The sequence below is a fragment of the Mastigoproctus giganteus genome, chromosome 3 (assembly GCF_048544385.1).
Source record: "Mastigoproctus giganteus isolate SK-2022 chromosome 3, ASM4854438v1, whole genome shotgun sequence".
NCBI classification, from domain to species: domain Eukaryota; kingdom Metazoa; phylum Arthropoda; class Arachnida; order Uropygi; family Thelyphonidae; genus Mastigoproctus; species Mastigoproctus giganteus.
In genome coordinates this window covers 233,424,186-233,436,647 of record NC_143577.1, presented here as the reverse complement: position 1 = coordinate 233,436,647, position 12,462 = coordinate 233,424,186, and the positions used below count along the sequence as shown (strand labels likewise).

General features: G+C 35.2%; 1 protein-coding gene across 1 annotated transcript in view; it reads left to right on the top strand.

Moving 5' to 3' along the window:
- Positions 1 to 12,462, top strand: part of LOC150088848 (serine/threonine-protein kinase atr-like) — a 117,319-nt gene that overhangs the window by 31,546 nt on the left and 73,311 nt on the right. Inside the window, exons 6-7 of the mRNA XM_090370341.1 lie at positions 4,169 to 4,299; positions 10,499 to 10,581. Of these exons, the coding sequence (XP_090226467.1) occupies positions 4,169 to 4,299; positions 10,499 to 10,581 (214 nt within the window). The remainder of the gene's footprint in view (positions 1 to 4,168; positions 4,300 to 10,498; positions 10,582 to 12,462) is intronic.

Here is a 12,462-nt window from a genome sequence, read left to right as displayed (position 1 = left end):
AAAATCGAGTCTATTGTATTTATAAAAATAGAAAAAACTTTAACACAGGAATGTTTTTTTTGAGAGTCACCTGTCAGGCGACTAGCCACTATCACTGGGTCAGATCACCCATTTGTTGGATTATATTATTGTCTTATGTTCATCACGACGAACAGCTTTGTTGAACTTATTTGGTCATATTGATATTAAAATAGTTTTTATAACTTTTTAATATGTTATTCAATGCTTTTAAATCTAAGATTGTTTTGTCTCCTAATAACTTAATGTATAAGCACATAGGCTATCGTATTACAAGTAAAGAATGCAGTTCATATCTTGGAGTCCTCCATGACCTTATGGTGAATTTGCCGCTTGTCACTAGTTTAGAAAGCTTGGGGTTTAAATCCTTTCAGAAACTAAGGGAATTCTTAAAAAAGATCCTTCAGTTGAGATCTCCCCCAACCAGTGGTGGATTTTAGTATAAGTGGTGCAAGTGGTCACAAATCCTCAGAATTTGGAAGGGGGGCTGAAATTATTGTATTTATGGTACAATGTAAAGTGCTAACACACTTGAAATTTAGTTCTTTTACTTACTGTATTCTATTTTGCACAAATGTAGTAATACATCTGTTGTAAAATTCAGGAATTTTACAGGAATCCTATTGAATAAGGTTTCAATGTTCCTTTGTAATCACTAATCAGTTCCATGCCAGATGTTCTTTCATTGACCCAAACAGAAACACTGTTGGGACTGTTGTGGATGGGCAAGCACTTGCCATTCGTAATGCTCTAACCACCTTAGTTCACCTGCAAGATTTATTTGGCCTTATTTGAACTGATTGCACAGACAATAAAGGAGGAGGATACCGTTTCAATGCAGATATTCAAACAGTTTGAGAGAAGAATGCTTTACTGTCTGTGGGCACTGTTGTCTCTCATATGCTCACTTTAGTAGATAACATAGTCATTTTTAAAATGAGTATAAGCACAAGGAACATTCCCATCACTGCAGAGTGATGGGAACATTCCTTGTCTGTTTGTCACTGCAGAGAAAATACTGTTCCCACACAGTAAAGATAGAAAATATAATGCAGAGTATTTTTTTCTCAGACTAAAAATACTTGTTTCTTGGATATGACTGTTGGACTATACACTGCTCACAGTTGTTGATGAATATTTGTGAACTTAAATTCCCTTGTCATGCAGAATTGGTTAATGCACATTTCATTTGTCAACTTTTCAAGTAGATCAGAATTTTGGTTTAGTCACTCACTGTCAACAAAGGTGTGTAGCAGCCTGGCCTGCAGCAAGAAGAAAAGAAATGTTATTATATGCACCTTTATTCATATGGAGTTTCACTATTGGGGAAGGCAATAGTGAAGTTACTTACAATAGTGAAGTGAGGCAACAGTAGTTACTTCCAGAAACATCTGTTATCTTACTTTTCAAACAGTCCTCATATTTTATTGTACAGATTTGTCATTTCTTTTCATTTATGTGATGTGTACATGTATGTATATGAGGGTGGTTGAAAAAATTAGTAGAATGATCTTGAAAAAATAGTTTTGAAGAAAGTTTTTATTTCAGTGTTCAACATAAGTCTCCTGGTTTGCAGTGCACTTTACCCAATGGTGCTGAAGTCCAAAATACCACAAATAAAAGAAAAAAAGTCACAAATTGCATTCTCCAGACAAGTCTCTCATAGCATGCATCTCTTCTTTGTCAAAATGAAACTTTTTTCCATAAAGGTTCTTCTTAAGTTTTGGAAAGTGTAAGGATTCATTAAGAGTCAGGTTTGGGGAATAGGAGAACCCTGCATCTGTGATGACACACAATTGCAGCAGTAGACTTGTGTGCTGATGCATTGTTTTTAGTGCAACATTCCTTGCCACTTCATCGGGATGGCTTTACACAGTTTCACTATTAACTGGACATAATACTGACTTGTGGTTATGGCTGCATGGCAAAGGTAATTAATAAGCCAAGTAATCAATACGCCACCACCCCTACGTATCTCAAAAAATGGAAGCCATCAACTTGCTTGCTGACTAGACAATGTATATTTCTTGGGTGGCAACATTGATGTGTGTTTCCAGGTCATGTTTTGATTGTTCATCTCTGCATCAAAGTGTTATACCTATATTTCATCCATAGTTATGAATTGGAAAAGAAAGTCTTCAGGATTCTATCTCCAAGAGGTATTCTGATGTCTGCTTGGTAGGCTTCTGTTCATTGGTTAGCATGCATGGAAGCATTTTTCTGATTCAGTTGATCAGTCCGTATGCTTATCACATGCATTGCCTTTAGATATTCTGGCATACTTAGCAGTATGCATAACAGTCATTCAGTTAACTTCATCATTATTTCTTCTGTTTCTGAATTGACAGATATTAGTGGGCAGTTCAAACTGCACTCATTCTTCACTCCTCTCTTCTGTGGGTAAAATTTGAAAACCATTGTCAATGATGGAATATGCTGGAACAGAGAACCATAGTGTTGCCAGCATATCAGAATGAATCCCTAACACAATAATGCTGCAAAACTAAGATTTTGTATGTTCAGCAGACAGGGCTTGCAGAAATTTCAGTAACAAAAAAAAAAAAAAAAAAAAAATATATATATGAAATGCAACACAAGAATGCAACTATTGATTAATAGTTCCTACACACACAAAATATCAGGAATGTCCAAATAAAACATTTAGATCATTCTGTGAACTTTTTCAACAATTCCCATACAAGTACATCTTATATACACAGAGAATATGGGATGGAAACTAAGATTGCTTAGAGTATGGCAAGTGGCTACCTAATTCATTTATCTCCTCAGATTCTGATTTTTCTTTTTTAATTTTAATGTCTCATGTTATTTCTGCATTAATTCATTCATTGATATCCTTTACAATTTTGTGTGTATGCTTGTATATAAATTTATATATGGTATGTATGTATGTATAATCTATACACTATTTTACCAAAAGTATTTGGAGACCATCATGTTTAGAAGAACACAAATTTTAAGATAAATTAATAAATTAAGCTCACCTTTGGTTTCAGTGATAAAATCAATCAACACTTGCAACCAGTTTCTTATTGCAAGCAGTAGAACTTGTGCCCATTCTTTCTAGAGTGAGTCAGCACTTCAGCTGTAGAAGAGGGACACATTGACTTTGTCCTGATCTGACATTCCATTTCATCCTAAAAGTATTGGATGGATTCTGAATTGGATTCAAAACAGGATTCAGATTGAATTGGATTCAGACTTGGAGATGGTTAGGCAACTTGTTGGACTTCATTTTTCTGAAACAGTGTTTTTACATTGCAACCTATATGGTATGGAATTGGAACATGGAAAGTCCAGTTCCATATAACTACCAAAGTGTTGAGCAAAATGGTTTAATCCAAAATGTGAGTGTATGACTCTGCATTGATAGTTTTTGGAACTCTGGCCAATAGTTTCTGAGTCCAAACATACCAAGACCCCACCTCCTTTAAAGTTTATTATGGGCATGATATTCTGCAGTAGATCATGTTCTCAGGCAATTTCCTCACCTGCACTCAAATATCTGAAGATTGTGTAATGTGACTTGTTGCTCTGTAGGATTTGTTTTTACTGTTTCATGGTCTAAGAATAAATGGGTTAGACACCATTGTGAATACATCTGACATTTATTGTTGTGATATGAATAGCAGTCTGCTATGAAAACCAGTGCTGTTTGTGGTGTTCTCTTGTTACTTTATTCTGGGATTGTTTATTTCTGTCAGTCAGTTTTTTGGCTTACCTGGCTGTTTGCACACATCTACATTGCCCTCATTCTTACATCTTTTCGTTACATCAGCTGTGATTGACTTTGCAAGATTCAAATGTGTGGCTGTTGCATTCGGTGACAAGTTGCCAGTGTGGCATATGACCAATAACCATCTTTGAAACTCCATGAGCACATCTCGCTCTCATTCTGTTCATTTACAATATCTCTGCTATTACCTATACACTTTCAAAACTGTTCTTGCTTTGCATACATCTAATTCACACTGTTCATTATGTTGGGAGTGGTGTCAGTCCTTTCGGCAGGAATGTGTGTGTGCGTGCGTGCGTGTGTTTGTTTGTTTGTGCATTCTATAAAGTAAATTTTTTCTATTTATTATGAACCTTGCTTAATATATCTATGTATGTATATTTTGATAAACAGATCTTGCAAATTTCATTGAAAAGTTGCCTAACAGTGAAGAAAACCTAAATTCAGATTTTGTTATCCATCAGTACTTCACATCACAGGATACGCTTTCTGTAAGAGAGGAACTTTCAGCACAGGATGTAAAGGTAAAATAGTTAGCAAAGTTTACTTCTTGAAATGTTTCATATAATAAAATAATTAAATTTCTTTTATGCTCTGATATAGCCCCAAAGTAGTCAGAGGAGTTTACAGCTTTATTTTAACTTTCTTTGGCAGCCATTATACTAGTACTCAGTTATCAATGGGTTATACACTTTGTGTGTAAGCATACAGTCTCTATCTTGCAATGTGCAAATTTGCATCCTTGTTCATTACCCCAGGAACACAGTGTGATTATTTTGAAATCATGAGGCATGGACAAAATATTTTACTATTTATTATGTCAGGTTCATGTCAATAAGAAATCAAAATCGATAATTATAATGGTACAATTAAAAAAAACTATTAAAAGTGTTGAAGTTGATCAGTCGAAATTCTTTTAACACAGTATAGCCAAGTTATACTTGGCTATATTGTGTTAAGGACTTGGACTCAGGGGAAGTCCCCACGGACTGGAGATATGCAAATGTATCCCCAATTCACAAAGGGTGACATGAGTAATTACAGATCTGTTAGTTTAACTTCTGTTTCAGGCAAAAATAATGGCATCACTGGTTAAAAGAAGTATTGCAGGATCATCTAGACAAGACTGCAGTAATAATTCAGACACAGCATGGGTTTGTTAAGGAGAAGTCTTGTCTGACCAATCTGATTGGATACTATGACATGGTCACAAAGGAACTGGATGCAAAAAATAATTTTGATATCATATACTTGGATTTCAGGAAAGCTTTTGATACTGTTGCAAATGGAAGACTACTGTACAAATTGGAGCAGTGTGGTATTAATTGCTACAATGGATAAAAGGGTGGTTGAGTGGGAGAAGACAGAGAGTGGTAATCAATGGATGCTGTTCTTTGTGGGCTAATGTTATTAGTGGAACCCCCCAGGGTTCTGTGTTGGGCCCACTGTTCTTTTGTATATTTATCAATGATATTGTTGAAGGTATATCAGGCTTAATGTCCAAGTTTGCAGATGGCACAAAGGCTGGCAGGGTTGTTAATGATAGTAATGGCAATCTGCTACTGCAGCGGGATCTAGAAAAGTTCGGCAGATGAGCTGAGAAGTGGCAACTGAAGGTTAACCTTGACAAATGCAAAGTACTACATATGGGTAGCAATAACTCCAGAGAAACATAACATTTGTGTGGTACTACACTTAGGGTGGTAAAGAATGAAAAGATCTAAGTAATTGTGCAGTCAGATATGAAGTTTTCTAACTAGTGCAGCTAGGCTGCCAGAGCAGGTCATGGGGTATTGTCAGTGATATACAGGAATTTAGCTAGTAGGGAAAAGGAGTGATTATTCCTTTGTATAAGGCAATGATCATACCATGCATTGAGTATTGTGTACAGGTCTGGAGGCCTCATTTTAGGAAGGATGTAGAGTTGCTTGAGTGAGTACAGAGAAGGACGACAAGATTGGTGAGGAGAACAAAAGGGTTCTCTTACCAAGAAAGGCTGAAATTCTACAAATTGCAGCACCTGGAGACTAGACACCTGCGAGGTGATCTGATTGAGGTGTATAAGGCCTTTGAATGGGTTGAGTAGGCTCAGTTCTGATCGGATTTTCCTCTTGCTCAGATTACAAACTTGAGGGGGCATAAATTCAAATTGAGGAAAGACAGTTGTAGAATAGATGTGCAGAAATTTGCTTTTGGCCAGCAGGTAGTTGATTGCTGGAACAAACTTCTATCTGTTGTTGTGGAAGCTGATAGCTTAAATAAATTCAAGGAGGAACTGGACAAACCTTTAGAGGGAATGAATGTGTGAAATGGTTTTTTTTGGCTGATGCTACATAAGCTTGCTTTCTTTCATCATATGTCTCTACTACTACTACTATACAAATTCCATTACCTGAATTTGACATCATTATGTATCTCTCGTATTGTGGAATTATATCATTTCTTTATGTGAATTACATTACCTGATTCGACATCATTATTCATCTCCTATATTGCTAATATCATTTCTTGATTTTTAGGTCCTACACTGATGGGTGGATGCCTGCTTACCCACCAGTGAGGTGCCAAGAAGCACTGAAACATCTGTCTGGGTAATGGCAAAAATTATGAATAAATGAAGTATACTTTTCCTTTGGGAGCTAGGCTGTTTATTTGAAATTTAAAACAGGCATCCCCTAGTGATTTTCTTAACAATGAGAAATTAATATATTTTCTAGCAAACTTAATTTGTTTTCTTGGTAACATATAAAAATAATGCCTTGCCACTGATAAGAGAAAACACGCTAACAAGGGATTTGGGCATTGCTGATTGCTGTGTAAGCCTTATAGCATTATTGCATGCATTTAAAGTGAATTGATCTGACAACTAGGACACAGAGACCATCCTTGCAGTAGAGTGGTTGGGGTTCTTTGAAGGGTTTCTGGATTGGGGGAACTGCAAATACCTCTAAAGAGGATTTGATTTTACTGATATGCTTGCCAAACCCCATGGACAGTATATTGCTTTTGCAGATAGTCTCAACCACATCTGTATGGAAAAGATTATTATAGTTTCTCCAGTGTATTGACCTTCCACAACAATATAATGTCCTTTCCCCCCTGTGAATGAGGGAGAATGCACCAAACCTTAAAGAATTTTGAAATGCATGCAATATTAAACGTGCCATTGATAATATTGTTAGTGCAACAAAAATTGATGAATGAAGTGTGGAGGAAGCTTTGGAAAGACTGTGTTTCATGTTTTCATATTGAGAAGGTTAAAAGCAACATGGTTGAGCTTGGCAAAAACATTGGATTGGATGATATATAGAATCTGAAGACATACAAGAGCTCATCAAAAACTAGAAAGATGGCTTAATGCAGAACTCATGGAAATGGCTGCCGAACAAGATAAGGCTCTTGAAAACTGAGAATGATACAGAAATTGAAGAACTTGAGCCCTGCTTAAGATTTTATCCACTAAAGGCATGGCTGAGGTATTCCCAAAGCTTGAGGAATGGCATTCTTACTTCAGAGATAATGATGTGGATATAGAGAGATTCTCCATTGTATGTTAAATGGTTGAATGGCATTCTTACTTCAGAGATAATGATGTGGATATAGAGAGATTCTCCATTGTATGTTAAATGGTTGAAAATGCTGTTACAGGGTATGTTATAATAATAAGAAGAAAACCAAACTACATCTCTCTCTGGATTCCTTCTTCAGTTCTAAGGGAGATTAGTCTTCAACATCTGCAGCTGCAGAGACACCAGTGAGAAAATATTGGACAGTTTTGAGTGATCTGAAAATTAGCAGTATCGCAAGCCATTATTGTAAAAAACATAAATATATAAAATGTAAAGTTCCATAATTTTTAAGGTAAGTTATTTGCATTTTCTTGAAAACATATATTAATATTTTATTGCATAATTTATGTATTTAAAGGAAGTTTAAATATTTCTGCCACATTTAATATTGTTACATAGAGAAATGCTGCTTTAAAATTGGCTAGAAATACTAGTCACACCAACCAGTTAAAAAACTATTTACGTTATTTTCTATAGACAAATCTTCTCCACTTAGTGCAGTTCACTTATTACTCTTTTTTGTTATCTCTAATTGAGAACACTGTGGGTGATGCCTACATTCTTTTTAGCAGGTATGTAGATAATAAACAAAACAGCATTCTTTTACTGTACGTTTTGTATATGCCGATCCCAGGGGCTCATATCTGGTTAGTATGGGCTTGGCACACCCAGGGTCCTGAGCTGGATATCATCATTCTTCTCTTTCTTGGTGATTCCCCTTCTATTTCTGACTCTCTCTCTCTCTCAGGGTAATTCAGAAATATTTTTTTGGCTGGTGCAGCATAAGCCTCAGGCTTCCTTGCACCATATAGCTAATAATAATAATAATAATATACACTGCCCTACCATTAATATCCAGACACCTGCCTTTAGACAAAAAAAGAGCCTTTGTTGTGTCATTTAATATTTTGTGCTGAAACCTTTTGCTTTTGTGACAGCCTTCAATCTTCATGGCATGCTCTCAACCAGCTTTTCATAAATGTCAAGTGATATGTTCCTCCACTCGACCTTTAATGCAGCCACCAGTTCGGCCTTGTTCTTTGGGTGATCTCGATGTGCACATACCTGATGATCCAATGCATCCCAAAGCTGCTTGATAGGGTTCAGATCAGAACTCTGGGCTGGCCAATCCAACTTTTTCACACCCATGTCCTCAAACCACTCTGTTATGACCCAAGCAATATGGCATGGCACGTTGTCTTGCTGATACAGGTATGGGCCTTCCCCGAAGTATTGTTATAATGTTGGAAGTGAATAGTTGTCCAGGATGTCCTGGTATTGCACTGCATTCATAGTTTTGTCAATAATGACTAATGGGCCCAAGCCAAACCACGAAAGGAGCCCCATACCATTACACTGTCTCTACCAATCTTCATTGTTGGGAGGATACAATTAGGAAGGAACTGTTTCCCTGTCATTTGCTACACCTAGGAACAGCCATTAGACTGATAGTGTGCAAACCTCAATTCGTCTGTCCATAGAACTTTTTTTCCGCTGCTCTACAGTCCAGGATTCGCGCTCTTTACACCATGTTAATCAGTGTCTAGCATTTGTTGAGGTGATCAATTCCGTTGAACTGTTGAGGTAATTCTGTTGAATGTGCCATCTTGCATGCCCACTTTTGCAATTGTCTGTTCAAAGCCCAGTGTGCATATTTATAGCAGGTTCTGTGATGTATTGCATGCATAGGACCTGTTTCTCCATCCATGGAGGGATGTCTGGATATTAATGGTAAGGCAGTGATATGGGGGCAAGAATGAAACTTAGAAAACTTTGTATTATGTGCAATAAATTAATTGAATTTCTCCATTACAGCTGTTATTGTTCTCATAGTGACTAAGTTAACATGTTAATTGATTACAATTCACAAACATCTAAATGAAAAGTGAAACTGAAAGATTCTTACCATTTTAAAAGAAAGAATGAATGTCTGACTAAAAATTTCCATTGATTAATATTGGCATCAACTTATTTTGTTTGAATATTTGGAACCTGTTTGACAGTTTTGTTGCCAACTTTTCCAATGACATTTTGACCTTGGGTTGAATCTATCTGGATTGAAAAGGGCAGAGACATTTTTGGGCTTTTTTCGTATTATGACCAGATTAATCAACACACAACCTCCTGTGAAGGTTGTGTGACAAAAAATATTTGGTTTTTCTTCTGTCAAATTGGGAAAAAAGAGTTCTAAAAGTAGGGTGGTTTTTTCTCCCAGTGGTTTAAAATTTGGAAGCTGCATATTTTCATGAGGAAGCAGTGAACATGTTAAATTGAAATGAACATGTTTTTTTGGTCTCTTGAACTTTGAATTAATTTGAATATATACTTTAAATGTTATTTTTGGACATTGTGTTTTTGTATTGACTTCTTATATTGGAAGCAGTAAAAAGCTTTTTCTTATCATCAGCTTTTTATGAACCCATTGCATTTATTATTGTACATCATACTGCTGTTACTTAATCATATATATAATCAGAAATAAATTTATAATTATAAAGAAATAACATATCACATCATGCAGTCAACATATATCAATCACTTGTTAATTATCTAATTTTACAATCTTAATTTTATTATAATTTATGTTTATGCTTAGTTTATTATAATTTACTATATTAATAAATCAGAATATTGGTAAAACGGCATCGTTTTAAGTTATATCTCATATTGTGAATACCTTCACAACGAGTTGCCATCTCAATGGCAACTCGTTGTGAAGGTATTCACAATATGAGATATAACTTAAAACGATGCCGTTTTACCAATATTCTGATTTATTCAGATATAGCTATGTATTTCTGATGCATTTGCACTATATTTATACATAGTCTAGACTCCTTCATAGCTTGAGGCTTATGCCCTAAACGCTTGAGTCTATATTAATAATTATAGTTTATTATAGCTGATCAGCTCTATCTCTGATTTAAACATAGTGTTTTGTGCTTCATGATAATAATATTATCTTTCATGTGATTTTTTTTTATGTCACCCTTCATATCATGATTTTTATATTATATATGATGTACCTAATTTTTGAGTGATCTGATGTGATGCAAAAGTTATTGTATTTTGTGCAAAAATGAAAAGATGTATTAAGAGGTATTAAATATGCCTTTTTATTTGCTTATATCATGCTTTCTTCTTTTGTTTTAAGGATGAAGAAAAATTAGAACTCGACGAGGTCCCTTTAATTCTCTCTAATATTTCTGTATGTGAAGAACTCCAAGCTAAACTTACGTAAGTTGGTAATTTTTAGTACATTATAAGAAATATCATAAAATGAAGAAAATAAAACAATATAAAATGAAGGCAGCTGAATTCAATTGACTACTGATACACATTATTAATGACATGTGTATCAGTAGCTTATTAATGATATGTGTATCAGTAGTTTATTAATGACATTTGTATCATTAATCTATTAAATTAAAATTAATTTTAGTGATATAATATTTTGGTGACTGCTACCCTTAATTGATATATAAGCATAAGTTTAGATGTTCTTGAGAATATATAAAAAAAAAACAAAAAAACTACCAATTAAAGCTTAGCTGTTACCTTTTTTTTAAGCAGTTTAGAAACTTAAGCAGCTTTTTTATTTCGAATTATAGTTTAAGTTGAACTTTAATTCAATTTAACATAATTTCTTGTATCATTGCATTTGTTTCGTTCAATTTAACATCATTTCATACCTCACTGCAATGTGTTGAGAGAATTTATATATATGAGAAAGCTAATTTGCATATGAAGAAGTATTATCATATTAGACTTCTGATATATGAAGTGTAGCAATAAAGTTCCCAGACTAGTGCAATAAAAAGAACACAAAGTGAAGGAACTCAAAAATGGTTTTAATTTTATTCTAAGTAATTACCACCTGATTCAATGCACTTATTACACCATTCTAAAAGTTTCTGAAAAGAGTTGGCAAAGGCATCCAAAGATATGATGTTCAGTTTGGTGGTTACATTTTCTTTATGCCCTCAGTGTTCTGAATTTTCTTTCTTTTGAGGGCAGTTTTCACCTTGTGAAAGAGGAAGAAATCTGCTGATGCTAGATTTGAGAAGGCAGGGTGGATGGTTAATCTGTACAATGCCATGTTTTGTCATAAATTTCACAAGTGTAGAGTTGGTGTGAGCTTTGTCATGCAACAAGAACCAGCTGCCTTTCTTTCAAAATTGCAGCTTCACCAGGAAAATGCACTTCAATAGTCTTTGAAGCACCTGTGCGTAGAATGCAGTATTGACTCTCTCTCCCCTTCAGGTACAAATTCCTTGCGAGTCACAGCCTGTTTGTCGAAAAACATGATTAGCATTGTCTCGATCCTGGACTTCTGTAAACAAAACTTTTTGGGCCCTTGGTGATGACTTTGAAGTCCACTGCATGCTTTGTCACTTTGTCTCTGGGATGTAATGAAACACCCAATGCTCATCTCCAGTGAAAATAAAGTCAAGGAAATTAGGATTGTTTTTGACAAGTCTGGATGAAGTCTTTTATTTAGGACACTCTTTATTGCTTCTACTCATATGTATGGCTGTGTTGCACAAAGTTTGCACACTTCTTCCTTTTTCCTCAATCTTCATGCAGATTTGATTAATTGCCTCCTTCTTCATGTCCATCTCATCAGCCATCATTCTGAGGGTCAAACAATGATCTCTTGCCATAGTTTCCTGAAATTTTGCAATTCTTTCCTCATTTTGAGAGGTTGATGGATATCTCCTTTTTGGGTAATTATGAACATTGTGATGTCCATCTTTGAACCACTTATACCACTTAGACACACTGGTATGACTCAACATTTCATCACCATAAATATTTTTTAACATTTCATACATTTTTGTTGCAGATTTACCCAGTTTAAAGCAAAATTTGATGTTCATTTGTTGCTCCATTGCAAAATTGTGACATGGAACAGTAATATTTCTAATGAAACTGGTTGTTACTTGCAACTTGCCGGGCTTCTGGACAATCTCAATACCATCATCCCTTGGAGGAAATTTAAACATACTACTTCCATTTATTTTCATGCTCGTTGAACATGACCACAACAGCACCAGTCCAGGAACTTTATTGCTACACCTTGTATGTGTAGACAGATATGCCTAAAAAGACTAAACT